General features: G+C 41.6%; 1 protein-coding gene across 1 annotated transcript in view; it reads right to left on the bottom strand.

Moving 5' to 3' along the window:
* The window catches only part of rbm20 (RNA binding motif protein 20), a 32,230-nt gene extending 11,221 nt beyond the window's left edge, over positions 1 to 21,009 (bottom strand). The window contains exons 1-5 of the mRNA XM_052083504.1: positions 20,920 to 21,009; positions 3,171 to 4,164; positions 2,309 to 2,373; positions 1,812 to 1,915; positions 1,046 to 1,146 (exon numbers count right to left, since the gene is read on the bottom strand). Coding sequence (XP_051939464.1) covers positions 1,046 to 1,146; positions 1,812 to 1,915; positions 2,309 to 2,373; positions 3,171 to 4,164; positions 20,920 to 20,984 — 1,329 coding nt within the window. The 5' untranslated portion in view covers positions 20,985 to 21,009. The remainder of the gene's footprint in view (positions 1 to 1,045; positions 1,147 to 1,811; positions 1,916 to 2,308; positions 2,374 to 3,170; positions 4,165 to 20,919) is intronic.
* Positions 21,010 to 25,894: the final 4,885 nt, after the last annotated feature.

Below are 25,894 nucleotides of genomic sequence, written 5' to 3'. Positions count from 1 at the left end.
GCACCCTGTGTTTTAGTCTAATTTTTCAAGTAGCAGTTAGTTCACTCTGATTGGTGATTTGCATTCATTCATAATTTCCTTTGATTACATTGTTTGTAGATACGGCGTGTTTCTTTGCCTTTGACCGTGGACATGTACAGTGTATAAAACGTGAACAACGGCTTGGCTTTAACATCATAAATTTCCACCTGTTCTACTCAGACAGGGGTGTTTATAGAAACTAACTTTAGCTCATGTAGAATAGCCTATAAACGTTTAATTGATAATTGTCAGGATTTGTAAACTAGTTTTGTTTTTGTGATGCATCTGTAATTGATAATGTACAGAAAATACACAAATGAATAGAGAAAAGAAAATCTGCATCTGTGTAATCTATCAGCTGCCATCAAATGATTCTTGTCCTCTTTGTGACTCAAAATACAGAAGTTGCAGAATCATACTTAGTTTTTTCAAGGGGTAAGCTTTAAGAACCAAAAAAGATATCAAGAAAAAGACCCAGCTGTTAAGAGACGAAATTTGAGCATACACTTACATTCATGTAACTGAAACCTGGCCGGTGGCTGTGACTGCCTATAAACATGATTAGTTGTAAGATGACAGCTGATGCTTTGTTGTAACCAGTAACAACATATTTTTATTTATAGGGGTACATTAGCAACCCTTGTGGTCAAGTGGTTAGCACGTTGACCACAGTGACGGGTTCGATTCCAGCTCCTTCCTGTGTGGAGTTTGCGTGTTCTCCCCATGCAAGTGTGGGGTTTTCCGAGTATTCCGGTTTCCTCCCACATTCCAAAAACAGGCATGGCAGGCTGATTGAACACTCAAAATTGTCCCTAGGTGTGAGTGTGAGCGCGGATGGTTCTTCGTCTCTGTGTGCCCTGCGATTGGCTGGCAACCGGTTCAGGGTGTCTCCTGCCTGCTGCCCAAAGTCAGCTGGGATAGGCTACAGCACCCCCCACAATCCTTGTGAAGATAAAACGGATCGGAAAATGGATGGATGGGGGTACAGTACTTGAATGTGGAAAAAACAACACATTTGTCAGACCTGTGACTCTGTCTGGGGTGACGTAAATCCCGTGCTGGGCAAAGAGTAATTCTTCATGGCTGCAGCTGGCAAGTACGAGGTGTTGACCCCTGACGAAACATCTGTGTGGAAACAATTTCCGATATTTTAAATGGGCAATTGTAAAAAATACAGATATGATAATACTAACTTTTGCCACACAGTGTAATAAGATTGCAATACTGTTACATGGTTGTATGTACAGTATTTTGAAAATATTATATAAGGTGTAAGTCGTTTCGTTCACGTATGAGATGCTGTTAACATCACTGAGGTAGGATTTAAGAAAATCGATACAATGTTGTTGAAAATGAATCCCTCCAAGCATTCTAAAGAAAAATAATACGCCATTGTAACCACAAATGTTATTCATTTAATTTTGAACCAGTGCTGTTTAACATTGGTCTTGCCACACGGAGTAATTAGACACTACTATACTGTATAGGAGGCATGTGGGAGGAGATTGGACCATATTTTTAAATTTAGACACAGCAATGCCCTGTATATATTTATAATTGCATGTTTCCTCACTCTGTCAGCTCCCTCAATTACTCCCATTTACAGAGAGCTGCCGCTGCTCAACCCTTTCTGTGTTTTATTATTTTTGTTCCTGATTGTAAAGTGTCCTTGGGTGTCTTGAAAGGCGCTTGTAAATAAAATGTATTATTATTATTATTGCCATCATGTGAAAAACTGCACACTGACAGGCCTGCTTGTGTCGCCCATGCTATTGAGTCCGTAAATTTACCTTGACCTGCAGAAGTGCAGTTCATTGAGTCCCCTCCATTGAGAGCGCCACCTGAGGGCCGACCGAGAGGGAAGTGAGCAGCTCCGGTTGATACCACTGTCGCGCTGGAACAATCAAGCACATGGCTCATTTTACATGTCTTTGCCCTCGTACCTTAAGACAGTCCTCATATTCAGGGCAACATCAAGATAGCTATATGTAGCAGCAAACAAAATGAAATGAATATGCAAAGCGATACATCAGTTCCGAACAGGCCAATATTGTGCTAGAACAATGTATGTATGTTTTTGATCACCAAGGTTCCATGCGTCCATCATATTTTTAAGATAAGATAAGAAACCCTTTATTGTCTCATGATGGAGAAATTTGCAATTTTGGGACCATTCCTGACAAGCCAGCCCAGAGTTAGTCACTGGCTTTGTTTCCTGGCATCAGTATACAGTACTTGATGCTAATACAGGGGTAGTTTAAAAATTCACACTGATTTCAACACTCACCCTTCATTGGTGTATAACACTCGGTTCTGAAGGTGTAGTTTTCCCTTTACGTGCTGGTCCCAGTCCTGAAAATACACGTGCATACACAAATATAAGTCAACAGGCATGAAGTCTTGACATCGAACACCAGAAGCTTTCCCTCTTTTGTACAAGCTACGGGCAATTAAAAAGCTCAGAGTATGGGGTCTTGTCTTGTGACTACACGTCAGGAAATGTTCATATGAGCCCTCCTGCGCATGTATCTGTGTATAACTTGAGGGATGAGCAAAAAATGAAGACAAATTCTTAATCGATTGTGTGGAATTGTTTTGCGATTGTACCTTAAATGGAAAGTTTGCAGTTTTTAAACTGGTAGCAAAATTTGAATGTAGTCTCACACTTCACACAATGGAGAATATATATATGGATAACCTGTGAATCCAATTGTTGCTAGTCTTCCAAGAGGATGTTAGATGATCAGAATTTCATATTGAGTACATTGAGACACGATCGTCACTATTCCACAATGGATAGAATGTACTTTTTGTGACATTTTTGTTTGGTGATGCACCTTAAGATTTTTTTTTCTTTTATCATATATGTGGCTTGGCTCAATAAACATTTAGAAACACTGATCTAGAGAACAAAGTGGAAGATGAGCGACAACCACACAAACGACTGTAATGGGCATCATTATTCTGCTTAATAAGGCACTTGCATGGAACAGGGGTCCAGAGCTTTCAAAAAGGAATCCTCCCATGAGTCCCATCCCATTAAAAGAGGTCATTCATTTTCCATTGAATGAATGTCATTGAGGAAAACTGTCCACCATTTTGGCAATAATGTAAGTAATTTTGTCATTGCAATTTAACATACAACTGACCTTGAGGTTGTAGACTTTCTTGTCGCAGATGCTGCACTGGTGTGGCAGTTGAGTGGGTGTGACAGCATGGTAGTCATTAACTTGGTAAGCCTGAAGTGTTCTGGTACCAGAACACAACGTTTCTTCGCTTCCATGCAGTGGTTGGTAAATCCCAAAGCCCTGCATGCCATCAGTGGCAAAAGACGAACCGCCACTCTTGGCCTTGAACTTGTGGTCAGAAGTGGGCTCCTCTGGGTTATACAGTTCATTTCTGGACTGCACTGTCTGCCCAGCTGTTGTCCAAACAGTAGCGACATCAGAGGCCAATGGCACATTCACCGTGTGACTCACATTATTCCATTGCTCTGTCTGTCCTGAACAGTTATACAGATTTATGTTCGGATCAGCAACATTGAATCCAGCTTGTTGACTGGCCATATCTTGTCCATAGAAGTCTTGTTTGAAGCCAACATTGTTCAGTTGTTTTGTTTGAGCGCCGACCACGGAATAATGTCCATCAGCAGTCGGCACTGATGCTGCAGATGTGCCTCCCAAGTTGAACTGAAGACGGCTGTCGATATCGGAGGGGTACGTTGGCACAGATTTTTTACCAAACTCCACACCCTGTAGGCCTACGGTGGACGCTCCACCATGATGGTTCAGTTTCACATTCCCTGGGCTCTGGTTGAATCCTCCAGCCCCCAAGGCAGTATTTGAAGTGGGGAAACCAAGCACCCCTGTGGGAAAGCAAATTTGGGGGTTCCGCAGTTGATTGAAGAGGGGCTGGGCCATGGCAACATTGGAAAGAACCTGATTGAGAGCACTGGCCGCGGTGGCTGTATTGCCTCCGTGAGCCAGCTTCAGGCGATGGAGGGTGAGCTGGGCCTGGAGCTGAGCAAGCTGGAGGCTGGCCGGACTCAGGAGGAGTTGCTGGTTCTGCTGCTGGGCCCCCAATTGCACACTGCCAGACAGCTGTCTCCCTCCCTTCTTGTCTGCACTGTCCACTGGCACAGCGCTGATGGAGGAGGGAACACAATTAGAGTTATTCTACATTCATTTAATTTTAAAAAGTCTTTTTCAGATGTGAATGAAAAGCAGGATGGATACCAAGTGTTCAAGGACATTTGCTGCCAAATTGTTAGGTACATGTATTGACCGCATCAACATGAGGTACAGATCTTTACAAAGATAGTAATCCTCAGATTTGGCTGACACTGTCAATGAAGTATTGATAATTATGGGCCAATAGGAAACTGATTTTAGTATAATGCAAGACCATTTCTAGACACCTACAGTCTTCAGTACATGAATGAACACTGGTAAATTATCATCTGTCAATATACAGTATATATATATTTATATATATATATATATATATATATATATATATTATAATGCAACTTCATTTTATTGAATTCAGCATCGATATCCAATAAGTGTATAAAACTATTGAAACAAAAATCATTTTCATGGGAGGGACAATCTCCTACCGAGATATATGGTAACATTTTGTGTATGTTCAAAGAACAACACAATTGCTAATGTTATTCAGTTGCTTTATTCCCACAAGGTGTAACAGAATTCAACTTTTTCCAAATTGTTATTATTTTTTTTCAATCAGGACTTTTTTTTCATAATTCAATGAATGTGCTGGAATATAGTTATCTCCAAGCTTCCTTTATGCCGTATAGAATTACTGTTTGGGAACACCAAACCCAAACAACACATGGCGCTGTGAAAGAAGCACTTAGGAAAAACTTAAGGAAGTCATCTACGATTGCTGTGACCCACTTTAGCTGGTTTGTTATTTCGTTTTTGGACAAATGTGCTTCAAACTGTCTAAACTTAGTTGTCTCAATTTTTCATCACAACATCTGTTAAGTTGTGGATAACCCACTCTTTACACCACGGTTATCCATCCCACCAGCAGATTTTTAGACAAATAGCCTTTGAAAAAAACGTATGACCCTAAGTCTTATCAATAGAGTTGTATTGTACTTGTATTGAAATGGCCACTCTCTGTAATTCTTGTTCCACTCTATGTATTGTTAACACCCAGTTTAGAGCGACCGAAAGATGCTTTTGAGATGTCAAATATCACATATATAAATACAATAATGACAACTGATTTCACTTTGGACAATATGCAATTCCCGCCTGCAGAATGGACGATAAACATTCATAAGTGAACGTGCATGCTGATGGCGAGAGATACCCTTACACCACCCCAGCCAATGACACACTGAAGCTATAAATAAAAGAGTTGCCCTCTTCCAGTACAACAGAGTGTCCTGAATAGACCAGTATGGACCCTTTGGTGAGCTGGAACACTGAAAAAGTAAATTTACAACAATTTATTGTTGATGAAGTTAAGGAATCTCGTGCAAGGGGGTACACATTTTGAAAGAATACTCAGAATACTATCTGATTTCAAACTATTTCGAGATTGAAAGATAAAAGGCATCTCGAAAGTCAAAACCACTTAAAAAGTATAGTTTGGAGTTTCACCAAAAGAAAAAGTATAATGATCACGGAGCCTCAAATATAATTTTATGTCTGTATCAAACTCAAGGCCCTGGGGCCAGATCCGGCCCGCGACATCATTTTGTGTGGGCTCCCCGTGAACTCGCATGATCCTTGCTAAAAAATGTACCAAAATGTCAATTTGTTATGTGTAATAAATGACAATGAGATTTTGCACTAATTTGTTTTACCCATTAAAGTAATAATGTGATAATGCGATTAAACATTTTTGTCATAACGGCTCTCCAAGGGAAGGCGTAACTCAAAAGTGGCCCGCAACAAAAGTGAGTTTGACACTCCTGCTTTATGTGATTTGGGAAAGCTTTGCACGAGTCTTTGTCATGGCTGTTCGGTATAATATGGCTGGAGGAACACTAAGTCAACATTTACAATGAAATAACGAATGTAATAGCAAAAACTCAGTGCGTTAAGTGTTCATTTGAAAAGGCTCACCCAGTCCTCCCTCTGTGCATTTGCCAAGTGCCATTAATTCTTCTCTTAATTTATTTCTCATTTGTATGAAAGTGAAGAACGTTAAAAATGTGAACTTGATTTTAGTAATTCCTTCTCCTCAGTTCCCGAATTGCTTCTGTTTACATATGACATCATCAAAGGATGATCAACTGCACTGTATTTTAGTCATATTACACTGTGGTTAACTTCATTATACGGTTGAAGGACAACAAAGAATTTCCAAATCCAAATCCATTTAGCTTATAAAGTTTATAAAGTACATAATTTGTAATTCAAAAACAATCATCTTCTCTCCAAACAAAAAAAACCCACCAACATCCTGAAACACACACAGTTACAGTTATTTACTAGTCTATTACTAATTGACAAATAACAACAACAAAAAACAATCTCATTATTTTGTTCAAGCGTAACCTTCCCTGCTATTTGAAACGGTCACACCTACAAAATTTTACCGCTTTCCATAATTTCAAGGCAGACCAATTTTAATTTAGCTTTTTCCAAGCAAGCAAAATAGCCGATGTGACAAGAGCGCTTTGAATTTTACAAAATGTAACAAAAATCCAAATGTCTTGAGAGGGAAGTAGCTATTATGATTCATAATTAGATTAAAAATAATCTAATCATACTAACAAACCATGTACAATTGAATGTTCAACATCAAAGTTAAAAAAAAACTAAAATTCTGATTGCATGTCACAATTTTCTATTTAGTTAGAAATGTCATTTCTTTCAACAAATTTAGTTAAAAACACACAGGTTGGTCTCAGGTAATGGTCCCCCGAATACAACATCTAATCATAAACAACTAATTAAAAACTGATTAAAAGAAATACCAGCTCGTAATTTTCACATACTGCAAGTCAGATGTTTGATTTTCAGCTCAATGCGCCACAGTGACTTACTTCTATTTTACCTCATCCACGAAAATTATTGTGTGTTTAAAGTATCTGAAAATGTTCTTACACCCATTGTGATAATGGGTGTAAGTGTACAAATTATCAAATAAATGACAAAACAATGTTGTTTGTCAGACCGAATTCTTCAACCAGCAAAATCATCATTTTTCAGGTGAACCGAAAAACAAGTTTGAACAAACATTGCATCGTCAAAGAGAGCAAACCATTTTCTTCAATTTGAGCAATAATTGTAAATTAAATAAAAATTTAAAAATAACAGCAAAAGTAGGGACTGACCAACACCATTCATTTATGAAAAATGAACAGCATCTTCAAAGGATTCACTACAATTAAAAAACAAGTCGATGAAAACATTTAGACACACTGCCTCTATTTAAAATATCCAAAAGGTCACATTTTAATGTACATATAAATCCTACTTCAGAATACTTAAGTGTCAGGAAGGTGTGAGAACACTTCCTTCCTTGCAGAACGTTCAGGATGACAACGGACAGCTGCAAAATCAGGACAAAATACCACCTGGACCTCATCCGTCCTCACAGCTTCACTGGAGGAAGTAACAAATTAGAGTTCAAATTCCCCTCCGAACCCAGAAAATCCCTCCGGTGAGCCCAAGGAAACATGCTCCACACACACCCCAACATCACACAGGCTGTAGCGTCACAGATAGTTGCATGTCCCGCCTGGCTTCGGTTCTCCAGCATCGCTCGGCAGGCAGCACTTTACATCCACCGCGCTTGTACCTACAAGTCAGTGGAACAAGCAGTCAAACCTTTAGGAAGTGCAGCAAGGCTCCAAATTAAAGCTGTGACATAAGTCGGCACACTGCCTTTCTGCCCAGAGTCGACCTCTTCTCACAAGCCGGGACTGACGCATGACTCGCTCGGCCCTGAGATAAGACATGTACACCAGTTTAACATCACCACAAGTACTCCGCAGCCTATGCGAGTGACGATGCCGTTATTAACCACCAGACAGGCAAAGGGGGCCCATGTGATGAAAAGGCACAAGTGGTCAGCTTGTGTGAGGGGACAGGGGGGTGGGGGGCTTGACCGTCACACATTGTGACTAAAGTATTTTCAGAGATGCCTGAGGGTCATTCTGTGCCAGCTACAGTATGAGCTGCAGTGTGCCCGTGCTGCCAATGCGGTCACACCGCAGCCAACTTTGTGAAATGCTCAAGTGTGAGGTTATGATAAATAATGATGTATGAGCATCAATTAAAACGTCTGGGTAAAACAACAGCATTTCAATAAATACATGAATTGCAACCGATCGGTGTGAATGTTTTGGGAATTGCTTTTGAGATCGTCATAGATTTGTTTTTGGTGATGAGGCAGGGGGGTTGTTTTTACCCTACTCTAATTTACACCGAGACGTGGGGCTACTATTTTGCTAGCCTATTTACATGTACAGGATTACTAGCACCTCCCAGTATAACCCAAAAGATTTTTAATAGTAACTGAAGAAGTGTGTACGCACAAAAAGACACATTCTCCAGGATTAAAAAAAACAAAACAAAAACCCAGACAACATAAAATTCAAAGGTAACAATTAGAAAAGATGCAACGTGGCAAGGAAAATTAGTGCATTCAACTGATGTTTACGTGGGGTGGGGGTGTGCTGTCATGTCGTCAACAAAATTCAGGAAGTATACCCAAACACTCAGATATTCCCTACTAACTACATCTTGTATGTTTGGTTTCATTCTTACAGTCCTGAACACCTTGAAGGTGAAGTCAAGTCAAACATTTTCTTTATAATATGTTCCATACACCCCCACTTATCTTAACACAACATTCTAATTAATATTGGGTTTGTGGAATATAAATTACAAGTAAGAAGAAAAATCCACCTGTTTTTATCCATTTCAGGGGGCGGCCATTTTGCCTTGTAATGCCACTTCCTGTTGACTGAAAATGACCATTCACACTCGCGATCACACCTAGGGACAATTTTGAGTGTGTCCTTAACCTTCGTTGCAGGGTTTTGGAATGTGGGAGGAAACCGGAGTCCTCAGAGAAACATCCGCATATATTCATACACTAGTCATTAATACTGTATATTATACAGTAGTTTAGTCAGAGTGCAGCAGTGGGGTTGGGGGAGTATGTGCATGTAGATGCGCGCGCGCGTGTGTGTGTAAGGGGAAGGGGTTAGAGTAGGGGGCCACAGTGGTGCAGGTGAAGTGTTAATTCTAACGTTGTTCTAGATACCACTCAAAACTGTATGAAATCTTACATCTGCAGCTACTAAGTATGACAGACAGATATAAGATGTAATATCTTATATCTGTTTGAAATGATGGAGCGTTTTGGTGAACACCGTGTACTAGAATACTTTGACAATGTTCAATGGAATAAAAAGTAGGTGCTGGTTGTACATTAATCTTTTCAAAATGTAGATTTATGCATGATGTATATTTGTTATGATAATTTAAAATGAGGGCACGTCGACTTCACAGTGCAGAGGTACCGGGTTCAATCCCAGCTGTGTGGAGTTTGCTTGTTCTCCCCGGGCCTGCGTGGGTTTTCTCCGGGTACTCCGGTTTCCTCCCACATTCCAAAAACATGCATGGCAGGTTGATTGAACACACTAAATTGTCCCTGCGTGTGAGTGTGAGCGCGGATGGTTGTTCATCTCTGTGTGATTGGTTGGCAACCGGTTCAGGGTGTCCCCCGCCTACTGCTCGAAGACAATTGGGATGGGCTTCAGCACCCCCGCGACCATTGTGAGGATCATGCGGATCGGAAAATGAGTGAATGATTCAGTCATTGTATAGACAAATGACAAAAATATTAACAAAGGCCCAGCACAGCAGAAAAGCAATGTTAATAATGATCATAGTGAATGAAAACTTGAGGTTTGATGTGCATGGAATTACCAGGAACTGTTATTACAATAGGCGCATCCTGTACTTACTTTTTATTAAACTCATTAAACTGTCAAAATTGACACAGAGAACCAAAGCGTGTTTTTGTATGATACCACATAATACACCGCAAGTCTTTACGCAATAGAATTTGAGTCAATATTACATTACAACAATGTGGTTGTCAAACTAAAACGTGTTGACAGGTCAGGAGGAGAAATTAAAGTGTCGTTCAGCTTTTTCTTCCTCACCAAGCCACTAGATGGCGCCACATTTTTGCCATAAATGACAGATGACACACACGTGTGTGTGCCACCGAATGAGAGCACTTTGCTCAGTGCCAGCAGGTTTGAACTGTTGAATTGCTCGATTACTGTAAAGTGAATTATTACCATGCACACTGAAGTAAATACTTTATCATAAAATTATATAAATGATTGAATTTGGTAGTTGGAAAGCTTGCTTAATTTAGATGAAAGGGTAGCGTGTAGACCAGCAGGCAGCATTGGTGGTCGCCAAGGCGAAAGGTTGACAGTCAGAGGAGTTTGGTGAGGCCATGGATTTCTTTGAATTTCATGGACCATCCCACATCTCAGGAGGGGGGAAGCAATGCACCATCAACACTGTGTGGGAAGGGAATGAGGCCCTGCTGACCTCAAATCAAGATATTGTGAGACAGTGGGGAGAATAATTCAATTTAAACACTTCTTTAATTCCACTGACACACCTTCTTTTGAGAAAGCAGAATCTTGGGTACTCCGAGGCAGGCGGCTATGTGGTGGCAGGGCCCTCCTTAAGGCTCTGGATGTTGTGGTGCTGTCCTGGTTGGCTGACCTCTGCAACATCACGTGGTTCCCTTTCGGAAGGGGGACTGGAACGTTAGTTCCAACCACAGGCTCCCTGATAAGGTTATAGGGGAATACTGGAGAGGAGGGTCTTTTGAGAAGGTGAATCTCAGACTCGGGAGGATGGGAGTTCAACCAGTCTACATGTGCAGATTTAGAGAAGGCACTTTGACCGTGTAACCTCTGGGTGTTTTGTGGGGGCGTCTGATGAGAGTATGAGGTACTGGATAACCTGATACAGACTGTTTGGTCAACGTATGACCGTTTGTACTATTGTGAGGATGAACACAGCCAGCTTTGCGAATAAAGGAAGCGGCTCCAATCATTCCCTTTAAATTCAGTGCCTGAGAGCTAAACAATTTTTGAGATGGGGGAAGCAGCAATTGCAAAGACTTTCTATGACTCTCGCAGATAGAGTGCATGGGGTTGCTGATTGTGATGTTGTTTCGGCCGTTATCGTGGTGCCACATGGCATACCGGGGTCACTCAGAAACATGCTGGTCGAAGGAACCTTTCTGCCTTGAAAGCTTCCATCCAACTGTGAAATCCAAAGAGCATTTCACAAAGACATCCCCTCGCAGTGCAATCACCGGAAGTTTTAAATGTCTGCTGGGACTGTCCCCGCTCAATCACATCGGAGTGGCACCTGTCTGATGGATTTGCTGAAGAAATTAAATAGCAAGGGCCACATGTCAAAACCGTAACTGCTATTCTGTCAACGCACCCTTGCTCTGGGTTTTAAATGTAAAGCATACTGAGGATCTTGTGACGGGATATCAACACTGACCCTCTTTTCGGCGCTATCAGGTTTTCTGTAGTTAGTTGTGTGTCGAAAGTGATGACAGGGGCGAAGAAAAACAGCCCAAATTACCACCAATCTACTCGGTGTCAAACGGGGTGCTGAGAGCAGGGTGAGGGAGTCGACAAACAGCTGACTGGACAGGGGACAAAATGACATCACTTGTAACAAAAGTGATTCATCAGATTGTTTCATATTTATTTTCGTTTTTAATGTGAGTCAGATCTGGTCAGGTATTTCATTATTTGTCAGTGAAAATGGAGTAGAGCAATAGCTAGGAGGTTTTGCATTCAAGCCAAGAGTGAGAGGTGCAGTAATCTGAGGAGTGGGCGAGGACACGCTTGGCCGTCATAAGTGAGGCTGACCAACAATTTTTTTTTCCTGCTGCTCTAAAACTGTTATTTATAGCCTACTGCCCGACTGTAGGCAGTCCATTTTTCTCTGGCTGTGCTCTCCAGTGATATTTGTAATTTTCTTGGCCGAGACGTCATTTAAGTAGTTACAACACGTGCTGTAACAGGTGAATAGGTTATAATAACAGGTGTGGAACACACCCAGTCAGAATCGTTTCTGACTGCCGGTCAGCAACATCAGAGCTAAACTGGTCGACGAGGTGATGTAGTTATGAATCCCATAAACTCTCTCCTACCCCCTGCTTCAAGATCTGCACCATCTCATTTTCATTTTTATGTCGCACCCATTCCATTCCAAGGCCTTCAAAAGCAACTGTTTATGGATGAGGCTCAAACAGTTTGGAAATAGCTAGGGGTTTTTTTGTTTGTTTCCACTGTTCGGTAATTTAGAATGATTGATGGTTTTCAAATAACTTTTCTATTCATCCATAACTGCTTCAAACAGCAAAGAGTATGCAGAAAAGGGGTTAAGACTGAATGATTTTCTATGTCTTATGTGTTGTGTTGTATTATTTTGTTATTATCTTATTGTGACTTCAAGATGGCGCCACGAGAGTGGCTGGCTCTACAGCAGCTCCTATACTTTTTGTTCTTCTACTTTCTTCCTTTCATAACTTTACTGCTGTAAATTGGGAATTTCTCCATTGGGAGACGAATGAAGGTTTGACGATAGATAGAATTTAAGCTTAATTACTATTCGGTTGTGGAGATGTTTCTAACATGAGTCAAGATCATTACTGACGACGTCAGTTAAATTAAGGACTAATGAGAGTGCGATACCTTCCAGAACGTCTTTAAGCGTCCAGACCTCTGGGACGTGCATACACCAAGTCGGTGCTCCCAAGATAGCAACCAATTAAAGTTAAGTAGCTGTTAGCTCCCATGGTCTTTATCTTATTTATTTTTTATTATTCATATTTTCTTATAAGGTACAGTAGGTATTTTTTTTTAGGTAGAAGAAAAAGCCAAAACAAGTACCGTATTTTCACGACTATAAGGCGCCATTAAAAGTCTTAAATGTTCTCCAAAATGGACAGGACGCCTTATGATGCGGAGCATCTTGTGTATGTGCTGAGTTCCAAAACCTGACTGACAGCCGACACGCTGTTTATATAGAGAAAAGGCGGAAGTGACTGTGGACAGGCATGCGGCAAAGAAGTCAGCCAATCAGTGAAGGATGGGCGTGTATATATACAAATATGGAGAGAGAGAGACAGAGAGAGAGAGAGAGAGAAGGCAGACGTGAGAGAAGACAGGCAGACGTGAGAGAAGACAGGCATGCGGGGGAGAAGTCCGCCAATGAGTGAAGGGTGGGCGTGTAAGTGGACGCTAAAGGGACGCCCAAAGCAGGTACCAACACCTGTATAGAGTGTGTCTATGTGCATTGTTGCAAAACAACTTCGGTTTTAGTTTCTAAGAACCCCCGAAAATAAATTCTACAAAGAGACACGCCTACGAAGCTCAGTTCAAACTTAAAGCCATCGGTTATGCTTTTGGCATGCGTGCCCATCTCACAGCAGCGGTGAAAAACCAAGTCAAGCAAATGAACTCTGAGCTTGCCGTTATTCCCGGAGGCTTGACTAAAGAACTCCAACCGCTGGACATTGGCATCAACCGGGCGTTCAAAGTAAAGTTGCGAACGGGCGTTCAAAGTAAAGTTGAGAACGGTATGGGAACAATGGATGATCGATGGCAAACACAACTTTACAAAGAGTGAGAGGCAGCGCTGGGCGAGTTACGCCACAATTTTGCAAATGGATTGTGGCTGCTTGGACGAACGTGTCTGCTTGCACGAGTTTTTGGCAAAGCCGGCATCATTTCCGTGGCGCCACATGGCAATGAGAGTGACTCTGATAACGAGAGGGAACGCTGCGTTTTTGATGGATTACGGTACTTGCACAATTGTTCAATTCTTTATACACACACACACACTGCCACCATGTTTCGCTCTGTTCTTTACTTTCTAATGTGTGAAAGCTTCACACGAGAGAAATGTTGACTTTGCTGTTGCTGCTCCTTCTTTCCGCTCGGCAATGCGTAGCAACTCACACTAGCATGTGATGCGTTCAATGACAATGGGATGTGCAGTCCTCTGCTTCTGATACAGACGATGAGGACTTTGATGGATTTCTGGGTGATGATTGATCGAAAAACGTGAGAACATTGTACGATGGCTAAATAAAATACAACGGAACTCAGTTTTGCTTCCGTTGCCTTTTTAAAAACGTGTTTTTAGCTTGTATCTGTATGTCTTGGCATGCTACCGTAAGCTTCAAGCTAACGTGTTTTTAGCGTGCGCGCATGCCGTATGTTTAAGCTAGCGTATGTTTTACCACTTTAAAACTGCGCCCAATGATACAGTGCGTGTTGTCTATGTGTAAAATACAGAAATAGCACCCATTAATGAGACTGCGCCCAATCATACGGTGCGCCGGATGGTCGTGAAAATACGGTATGTTGGAGTTGCTCGAACGTCTGCAGGTCCAATAGAAACTTAAATGCAAGAAGTGATACATACTGTAAGGAACTCCCATTTTGCATTATACCTGTAGAATATGTTAGCATTAAGATCGTGGCCGTTCATTTGACAAAATGACTGCGTATGGTCTGGTTAAATATTTTGTTAATTGTATCGTTCTCCTTTATTTTACTTTTACACAAAACATGACGTGGGAGTGACAAACAACCTTGAAGCAAGCATACTCGACTTCTTATTTGGAGAACTGCGTGAGTGAGAAAGTGAGAGCAGGGGGGAGGGATTATTTGAGGAGGTGCCCTATGATAAATTTAAGTCTTAATAAGTTCAAACATATTTGAAGGGTGTGGGAAGGCTACATATAGATATTTTATAACGTTTTTTATATCACCTGCCTATATTGAAGCTTTTCACCCATCGCAAGTGGATCTCATATGCACGCAATATGTGGTAGTTTACAATCGTACTCTCATCAGGAGCGGAAAATAAAGCCATTGGAAGAGCAGGCCGAGATAGCTTGCGTTCCGCAGTCAGGAGCCATGAGAGTCGAACGATGCGGGCAGGCGGGAGGGAGGGATTGTTGCTGCCCCTCTATCTTCAAACTGATGCCTTACTGACAAGCGTGTGTCCGAGCAGATCCAGACACGCAAACAAACATGAGCCCACTTTAATTCATGCCACGCAATCCCTCGCTACGGGTGGGCGACGGAAATAGAAGTGATTCGGCAAGAAGTCACAAACAGTAACGTTGTCCCGACAATCTCAAACTAAAGAACTGAAGCCTGCCCATGCGTGAAGCAGGACAACTTTTACTTGAGGTGCGTGTCTTTGGCAAATAGGATCACGCGACATTCACAGTACAAATTTGTAAAATGGACCACCCCCAAAACGAATAACGCATGAATGAAAATGGCAGAAGAAAACCACAAGCGTATGTTTGAGGCTGAATGTACGTGTGCCGCTTTTATAAAGCTTCCACGCAAGGACACAAGGTGATCGCTGTCAGCTGTCGACAACTTTGCAAAATGCCAGGGGTCCCGTTCACCTGCTGCGTCTCTAGCGGCACAGGCCAGTCACATGATCTACACAGTGGACAACGGACATTTTTATTCATTAACGTTGTTCTCCGCCATGGTGACATTGGCATTTGTGAACCGCTAAGGTGACTGCAGTTCAATCCCTGCCGCTGTCAAGCAAGTACAGGGAACGTGGCATGCCCCCCCGTCGTTTGTACACTCCACACCTCGTGACCCTATTCATGATATTCCGCACAGAATCTGGCAGCTTAGCACACAAACCTCCAAGCCCGCCTTCAGACAGGTGAGAAACAAAACAGCAACGTGATTCCGAGTAAGCCATTTAACATGTCTAAATGCATCGTATCGCCCATGCAAATCACGCAGCTTTCATGACCGCCCGCGGCCAGACAGAAGTGCGAACAATTTCGCCCGATGAAAAATAGCCTCCGACAGCATCGTGGGCCAACGTGTGTCACTTTAAACCCCATGAACAACAAGCGCGTCTATTCTGAGATGCTTTCATGACGATGTCAAGAGCCACCAGAACCATTCACGAGAAATAAATATTCTGATCGTCTTTTCACAAGTCTAGTGAGATGTGAGGGAAAGCCAAATCGGACCATTCTGGAATAGTGCAGCTGTTGCGAGGCAATCTGCCAAACCGTCTTTCTGTCAGGGTTCACGGTGTACACGTTCGAATGCATGAACTGCGGTCTGCTGTGAATTGCGAACATAACACGATGGGGCGCAGGGGTAGGCGAGAACAATGGCCTCGTTAAGCAGTCGGGTACAGGAAGAGCACACCAACAGCAGCTATCCGGCGTGACCGTTTGATGAGGTAAATGTACTGAATGACGGTATATTTTGTTTTCATAGGATGTTGCTTTCAATATTACCTTCCAAGGAACGTCAACAAAGCTCATCCAGCGCAGTGATTGACACCAAAACGTTGGTGTGCCATGAAAGGTCATCAGGTAATGCGGGAAAATTGCCCAGTTTGACTTGATTGGTCTGAAAATTATGAGTTATTTTGGACAACAACAAAAAAACAGAATGATTAAATGTTCTCCCGCTAGATGGCAGAGGGTACGATGAATCGATGTTTCCACCAGGATTTATACGTATTGTTTGGAGGAAGGGTGTGGAGTTTATTTTTTTCCAATATAAAATATGTTCCTATCAAGGTTGACAACCAATGAAAAGTGCTTTCATTAGGGTGGCAAATGTTCTCACTCGAATTTGTCCAACATGCATCTTCACACTTTGATTCAGACATTGTGCACGAATGTGAAAAATCTTTTTGGAAACATTTTAAGTAATTGTACTTCACAATCAACTGATGAAAGTTGAGGAAAGCAAAGCAGCAGGTCTTGTGGTGAGTAAATCTTGAGACATCATTTCTAATAATTCCACAATGAAGTTCAACATTTTAAATTGGATTTTTCTATCCATCCAAGTGTTTTATCACAATCAACTCGACCCATTTGACTGCATATTCATTCATTCACTTCAAAAAATGTCAAATTTAATCACAAAAAAAGGCAAAAACAACAAATAGTGGCCAAGAAAATGCATTTGGCGGAGTTTCCTGCATACATGGCACATGTAGCATCAATACATTGATCCCGCTGAAGTCATTCCTGTGAGTTGATAGCAAATCCATCAGTATGTGTGCGAAGAAACGACGCCATGAAGCCAAGCTTGTAATAAGTATCAATTCGCAGTGAATCATCACATGCATCTAGTACTGTATCTTAACACTAAGCAAAGTTATGAGTAGGCTTGACATCAAATTAAGCATTTAATCCCACAAAAAGCCTACAGCAGATGACTTTTTAAAAGCTTAATGGCAAGACAAACACACGGCTCAAAGGCTATTAGAGGAAAAGTATCAGCGACTCCTCCACCTAATTACATCATTTAGATGGAGTCACATTTCACTCGCAGGTCATTTATCTAGTGATTATGAAGAATTACACGATGGTGATTATCACTCCGCACCTCTTTCCAGCCTTAAATTTTGATTAGCCAATCTCCATGTAGTCTGAGAGGCTGGTCCCACTATCTCCGTTAGTCAGGACCTAAATATAGCCAGAGCTCCACTCATCATCGCAATGGCAGCGACAAAATACAAGCCTTAATTCAATAATTGCTGACAGACTTGCTCTTTTGCTTTATAGAACCAGTCAAATTAGAGTAAATCCTTCTCCTGGAACAAACCATATGTCGCCGCCTCTGTTCTTCTGTCTTTGCTGCCTCTAATTTACTCATGAATTCTTGTGAGGACCCTGCCGTTCCAAAATAAGAAGGGATTTCATAGATTATCACCCTGCAAATCCATCGAATGTAATAGTCGCAGCCAAGTTTTGATTTCTACATAACCACAAGCCTTTCTAAAGAGCCCAACAGAGCTAAACTCAAGCCACTCATTGCCTTCATGTTCAACACTTTAAGCTAGGGGGGCCTGATGTTTACTCAGCTTAACTGAGGACCGGGCAAGGAGGCCTTCAATTTTACAACATAATTATACATCTAATGTCAAATAATCTTAGTGTCCGTGCTGTAGTCAAATTGGAAGTAAACTAAAGCTCCTCGGATGGATGCCTTAAACACTGCGGAGAAGGCACAGAGGCGACCGGAATGCTAATTGTGGTAAAAGACGCTTCCAGAAAATGTTAGCTAGCAGTTGCAACATCCATATTACCGACGGAAAGATGCCCGCCAGGCTGTGAATTATTTGACAGACCGTTGACATGTTTTGGTAGAGGCTATGGTTTGCAAGCTCAACTGTGTCAGTGTTGAATGTCCATGTGGCCCCAAAAAAAGGACTATTTAGGGAATGGTGTGTGTTTGTGGGATGACGCGGCTAGTATTTTATTTGAGACACTTGGTCTGCTCGAGTGGAGGCTCTTATGTGAGGAAATATGTTGATCGAGTTTGATTTCGGAGGTCGTTGCATTGTCGGTCCACAGTTAAAGTCATAGTTTCAAGTGATTATAACTATAGTTGGATAAATTATTATACACACATTTTTATTTTACGTCCCTTAGGGTCAACACGGACCATAAAACTGTATCTGACAATCAGTGTTACGTTAGTTACCACTAGCGGCGACGTTGTGCTTGAACGCGTGCGCTTGTGTGTTTTGCACCTGTGTGATACAATATCATTTGTTTCCCCCTGTTTTCTTATCCCCCACATTGTGAAAGGCACGGTGCCATAAGGGTGAACACATGTTTTAATGTCCTCTGGCTTCAGCTGTCGGCCGTGGTTCCGAACAGCAGTATGGGACATAATACAGGAGGCTGGTCTATGTTCCACTTCAACACAACCGCAGTATGTCCGGGAAACCTCGGAGGTAGCATGCACATAGTTCATTGTCTAAATTCACACTAGAAGTGATTTTCTGAACTACGAGTAGTTTTGGATACCGCAGAGCAATATTAAAAGAGCAACAAAAAGCTAATAACGGCAGACTTGATTTGTGTCCTTGCCGGGTTCCTTGAGGCATGCTGCCATGCAACTGTCACATCTAGGATTAGCCTTAGTGTCGGCAATGTGTCAACGTAGCAGAGAACACGCGTTTAAATTTGCGGCGGCGAAAGGGGAAGGCCATAAGAATGCAGTCGATGACGTTTATAGGCCTGTCACAAAAATTACTATATCAACGTATTGTTCGAATAATAATATGGACATGATAGCCCCTCTTACCCCAGATTCAATAAATGGTCATTTGCATTCATATTTTTTTGCATATGTCCTCAGCAGTCTGATTCGTTTCCCCTTCTGCCAGTCACCTTGCTCATCACCATGCACACACACATCTACACGCCAGGAGTGATTTTTGAAAACTGTTTAAACGGTTTCGGTCTGACTGTTTCAGTTCAGTCTGCATATACATTCTTGCTGCTGGAGGCTGTAAATTTCCCCAGTGTGGGACGAATAAAGGATATCTTATCTTATCTTATCTTATCTTATATGTCCTCTCGGTTCATGGCACATGCAATTCATTATCTCATATATTAATGAGGTGCACCAGTTTACAGTACAGCAAAATAAGCACACCTTATTTCTGAGAGGGAGACATCAAACAAAAGTAGAGCACAGAAAGCCAATTGTTGGACCCAATTTTCTTTTGTTTTTGTTTATTTTGTTCTTCTTTATACTGTTTTTCATCGGAACATTACGATACCGATATTTTGCGCGATAACACGATTGCTACAGCAAAAATTGGTGACAGGAAAACTAGTCCTTCAAAGACACCACAACACCAAACACTGCTTCTCATCAATGTTTTAGATCTCGCTTCAAGTGTACCGGTAAATGCTAGCCTAAATCAAGACCCAATCGTAACACCATATTTTAGACAATCATATTTATTCTTCAAATTCTATTTATACTTAAAATGTCATTGTACAAAGATCCTCGAAGACATAATGTTCTAAAATAAGCAACAGAACTCCAGATACCAGCTCCCTTTCACATGCACACTTAGAAGGCAACCGACTGAACCTTCATTGTCAAACGGTTCGAAATTATCAGCCATACAGTAGGAAGCCCCAAAGCCATCTTACTCACAGTTATCCAGTAGGTCAAATGTACAGGTGTACGTTTGAAAGTGTGTTTCAAGTGCAGTTTGTGAGTACAAACTACACTTGAAGTGAAACGCACCATGACGTGAGGGAAAGTGCGAGAAACAAAATATTTTTGTATCCTGTATGTTGTTTACGTTTGCTACACACTAAAGGTTAAAATATAAAACCAAATGTTCTTTTTTTTAAACATTTACAGCTGTTTTCAAAGCGCTGTATAAATCAAGAGGTATCGTATTATTTTTAGTGTTAGTGTCAAACAAACCTTGAAAAAAATTTGTGTTAAAAATAATTATGTTAAATGGCTGAAGCTTCCATTAGGAAATGTGATTATTTGCATTTTTTCCAATTAATTACACCGTATTATTTATGTATGCACACTGTAATAGCGAGCGAAAAGTTTTTACTGTCACAAAGTCAATACAGTATTTAAAATACATCTGTATTATGTTTGTGGGCTCTTCATTTTAAAATAAGGGTACATATAGTATACTAAATATTGTTATAATAATGATTTTAATGGAGTTATCAAGCTGGGATTTCATGCCGATAATGATTAACAATATCTAACATTTATATACTTTATACTTTGTTCATTTTCCTGATTAATTATGCTCAGGCAAATATAAAATACGTACGCCCCCAAAAAAGTATTTTCACATTTAGTTAGTGGAAAGACATACCAGAACAAATGTGCATCTTTCAAAACACACCAGTTACACAAATGTGCTTTAGACAAGAATGCCAAAAAACAATCTGTAAAAGTGGATACAAATAATAATTCTGTTTAGATGACACAAATGACATGTTGGTTGGACGGGGCTTACTTTGTCTTACCTTTGTAAAATGTCTCCGGTTGTCTTTGAGGAGTATAAACCACCACTTTGTCCTTTCCCAAGCATTTTAGTTTGGCTCCTGAAAAACAACCCAAAACCAACAACCCCCCCCTCCCCAAAAAAAACTTTAGACTGCTCTGATCCAAAACCTGCTGCACAGTGTGATGCAAAACACACTCCCTAGCACCACCTGCAGCTTTAACACCTCCTAAAGACTCGACCACAAACAGCGGCAACTTTCTCTTGGCAGCTCAGTTGTTCTCCGACTGCCAGGTGGGAAGACAAAAAAAAAAAACCTCATCAGCTTCGGACAAAGCGGCCACTCTTCTGCATCTATGTACCCAATTTGGTTCCCTATAACGGAAGATGGGGAAATCAGAGTCGGGTCTCTACCAGTGGCCACGGAAAGTTGAGCGAATGGACCTCTGGAGGGGGTGGGCTCGAGGGACGGCACAAGGGGGTTGAGTTGTAACAGGCCAAATGGGGGTCCCCGACTGGGACAGCTCAGTACAGCAACAGGGACAAGAAATTCTGTCAGCCCAGTACTGATTAGCACCTCTCCGCTCACATGGATGGACAGACACGCACAGTAGGAGTACTGTCAACAACAATGCCAAATGCCAATGATTAAAAAAAGGATAATAATAAACAATACAAAGTGAAGCTTAAAAATCGCAAAACCCCACCTGTTGTGTTCAAACTCAGCTGTTGTGTTTCTGTTGAATGTGTCAAACCATGGATGCAAATTTGTGGCATTTTTCTGATGAATACGCAACCCAACAGGCTTGAGCTGCGGAACTGTATCCGCTTAAAGCCTGCGGTGGCTGGAATATCGCTATGGTACATTGCCGTGCTTTCCATGCAAGAATTGCTAGGCACCAGCTAGCTCTCAAGCTAACGGCCCTCTGGCGATCCTCTCAGCTAGGGGAGGAGCGGTGAGCTTTTCTGCAGTGTTGCCTCCTCGCTTTGGAATTTAAAATGACCTCGAGCTGTTCTGAAATTGTGACATCCAGAGAAGATGGGCTGAGCTAGCTCGCAAGAAAAGCCAGCCAGCTAGCAAACTGCATGCTGTCGTGGTAGAAAAAGACCTAGCAATAATCAACTAACTTGCCAAAACATTTGATAGCCGCTAAAAGAAACTGGGAAAAAAAAGGATACTCATATTCTTATACTATATGATGTGGAAGGAGCGACTGGAAACTGATTTTGCTAAACAAAACCGTCACCCAAGCAAATTATTGGAGGAGGAATGTGCGCCATCCCCACAATGTTTGTTTCAATTCCAAATGACAGACTTCAGTCGATATCTCTTTCTGTTCTGACAACCAGACAAAAAAATTCACTCTCAAGTGTTCTGTTTTGCAAATATTCGTGATAACCCTACGCAACTATCCCTCCTTCTATTTTTGGCTCTGTGAGAAAGCAGATACCACTGTAGCATCAACTGGTGTTGACAATAAGGCAAGCCAGGATGACAGAGAGACTAGAGACATGATAATAGTAACGAGATAAAACCTTCGAGAGAACACAATCACACCATTTTGGAATTTGGGAGGAAACCAGAGTACCCAGAGAAAACCCACGCAGGCACAGAGAGAACGTGCAAACTCCACATGGGAAAGCCAGAGCCAGAACCCTGCACCTCTGCAATGTGAGGTTGACGTTTGTCCACCGTGCCCCCCCGCCCCCCACCACCACACCCCCTCCTCTCTCCCTCTCTATATATATATATATATATTTACACACACTGTATATGTGAAATTATATAGGAATCACCATTCCGCTCTCATCACTGCTCACATTGCATTAGCCTACAGTGGCTTCAGCCCAATATGAAACATACCATAAAAAGAAAAAAAATCCTTGTACGGCGTGATCAGGATGCCACCTGTATCGCTCGGCAGACTAAAGTTAGAAGTTTGCTCAAGTTTAGATGATGATGACCATCAGCGTTTCTGACAGGACTCAGACTGGCTGTCGGTATATGTCAAGTAATCCTAACTTGCATCTCTGTTGTTGAAAATGTGTTCTCACTCACCGAATTAAGGCTTTTTGGATGACTCCCTCACAGTCATTTTGTTTGAGTCATCTATGAAAAATGCTTCAACACAACTTCAACACCGTGAATCGCCTCCAGCTTTTGCTTCTGACTGACTCTTGGACTTCTGCTGAATCATGTTTTTTGCCTGTTCCTGTGGCTGTGTGCTCTGCCCTGCACCAACGACCACACGTTTTGCCTTTGCCTGTTTGTTTGCCTGTCCCCACGGCTGTTGGGGACGGGATTCAAGTATGCTGGTGCATGCGAGAATGCCACTTTGAAGCTGAACATACACATGAAGGCGAGGATGTTTATTCTGTCGTGGATTTCAGGCGACATGTGTGAAGTCATTAGGTGGGATTAGTCTGCTAATTAAATCATTCAAATTTTTGCCTTTAACCTCATCAGAGGCGGACCTTTATGTTGGGAGCCCAGAGGGTGATACTCGCTGATCAACTAAAGCTTCACTAGAACACGTGACACAAACACACGTACTGAAGGTCACATAGCCTTATATTGAAGGGAAGGTATTTATTTCAGTGTGCTCCTTCTGTGCACGCACACCAACTTATAAGTGTTTACACGCATAACCTTATGAAAGAGAGATTGTGTATATGTATATGGAGAATCAGCCATTCTTACGGATTCATATAGCTTAATCACAGCATACAGATGCACCAACAGACTCTGCATTTCTTTGTCTTAAAGAAAGGGGTGAAAAATGACACCAACGCTGTCTTTTGAAAAATGATCCATAGTCTTTACGAGGTCATAAAGCCATCTTAAACTCATGCGATCTCTGACAAACAACGCACTGCAAATTTCACTGTCACTGTTCATAAGATAACATTTGTTATGTGTAGACCCCCCCCCCTCCCCAATATCATGTAATTGGCTAGCCATGTTACGGGTTTGGAACAGAGCAGGCCGTTTGGAAAAAAAAAGAAGCCCAAAATAGAGGTCGAGTTATAAACAGTTGACATAAAACTAAACGACTAACACTAGTACTGCATTCTTGTAAATGATGTCGCCCATTTAAAGAGCTTTGAAGAGCTAAGCCTTTAGCATGCTAGCATGTTACAATTTTCCTGACTCTATCCTACCAGCCATTACATTGTAAACAAGTGTTGTATTTGCATTCCTGAGTCAACATTTGGCACGTTCAACAAGCTTGTGACTTAAGTCCCCAACAGTATAAACTTCTCATAGTGTCTTAATTAAATTAAATCAGTGGGTATAACTGTGAATTTTACTACTTGACACAAACCGAACAATGTGCTGAATGAATACTCTACTCTGATGAAGGCGAAAGGGGAATGATGAACGATCGAGGCGAGTGTAAACAACAAAGATGGCTGATTCCAACAAATTGTTTCTTTTTGTTGTTCGTCAAAACATATTTTGACCTGCGGCAAAGCTTCTTCATAATTTTTTGGGGATAAAAAGAAAAGAATGTCTTCTCTTCAAAGCATTCCACCAAATAACCGCATGCAGGGAGGGAACACCATTATTTTCAAGCCATCAATGCAAATCACGCCGTTATGGGAAGTATTGTCAACGAAATGATTGTAATAAAAGATTTAGAAATTATAAAGCCACATAATTATGGAGCAATGGTTATCTGTTCTACACTTGTCTGATAGCAGATGCCAGGGCCAGGACTTCAAATTACGGTCTTTAACTGTGTGAGAAAGGAAGGAGGCATGAAGAAAGGAGGAAGGGAAAAGGACAGTTTTTCATCACATTTGGAAGACGAGTTTGAAAACGTGTCGGGGCCAGGCAGACGTCAACAAGAAGCGTGGATCTTCCTGATGGTGGCCATCCATCTGTCATGTTAATTGGCGACAGATCCAGTCGTTCACAGGCTTGTAAATATTTGGCAAGCAAATGCTAACCGGCTCATGGACATGAAGTGTTCTGTCAATATCACGCCCAGTTCAACGACATGTGGCCATCTGCTTTTCAACCAACTGCGTCTGAGGTCCTGGTGGTTCACTCCAGTCCAAAGACGTGTACCAGTGCAAATGACACCATTTCAGTACAAACGCATAATCACACTCAAACTTATCTGCCGTCTTCCGCTTATGCGGAGGACAGAAAGTCAGGTCCATAAATGTTTGGGAAATGCAATTCTTTTTTTTTTGGCCTTCTTAAACAACAGTCTTGTAGATTTCATTTGAGGGGATTCACATCCAAATCAGGTGTAGAAATTACAACTTTCACTTGATTGCAAATTCTTTGCAGTCAATTACTGCCCGAAGTCTGGAATGGACATCATCAGGTGTTGGTTGGATTTCATCCTTGGTGATGTTCAGCCAGGCCTCTGCTGTCAGTTCCTGCTAGTTCTTGGGACATTTTCCCTTCAGTCTTGTCATCAGCCAGTCAAACGCACATTCAATTGGATTTGGGACAGGCGAGTGACTTGGCCATTGCGTTAAATTCCACTTCGTTGTCTTAAAAAAACAAATTCAATTATTTTCGCAGTATACTTCGAGTTATTGTCCATCTGCGTTCTGAAATGTTATCACTTTTGGAGCGTTGGAAGTTCCACTCTTGCGAACTGCTTTTTTGTCTGTGTGAATGATGATCGTATCAACAATGTTGTAAACTATAAAGCAAAAGTGAAATGTAATAGCTCAGGTGGGTGTTGGAATTCTAAAAGCAGAACTGTTATGAAGAAGAGGCGTGATAAAAGAGACTTCATGACAGGCAGCCTAATCTGGAGGGCTGCCACATGAGAGCCACGCATGTGTGACGTACGATCTCCCATCTGAAACCACAGGACTAGTGTGAAAGGCGAGGTAACAATGAGTCATTGTGACTGTGAGCCACCGTATAAGAAATACTGAAACACTTTAAATTGAAGGGGGAAATTGGCATGCGGAAGTGTGGCAAATTGGTTGACACCCTCCAAAAAAGGGATTTTTGTGCTGAGCAA

The sequence above is a fragment of the Hippocampus zosterae genome, chromosome 13, assembly GCF_025434085.1.
Source record: "Hippocampus zosterae strain Florida chromosome 13, ASM2543408v3, whole genome shotgun sequence".
NCBI lineage: Eukaryota > Metazoa > Chordata > Actinopteri > Syngnathiformes > Syngnathidae > Hippocampus > Hippocampus zosterae.
The sequence above is the reverse complement of the archived record's forward strand: the minus strand, read 5'-3'. Positions and strand labels throughout refer to the sequence as shown.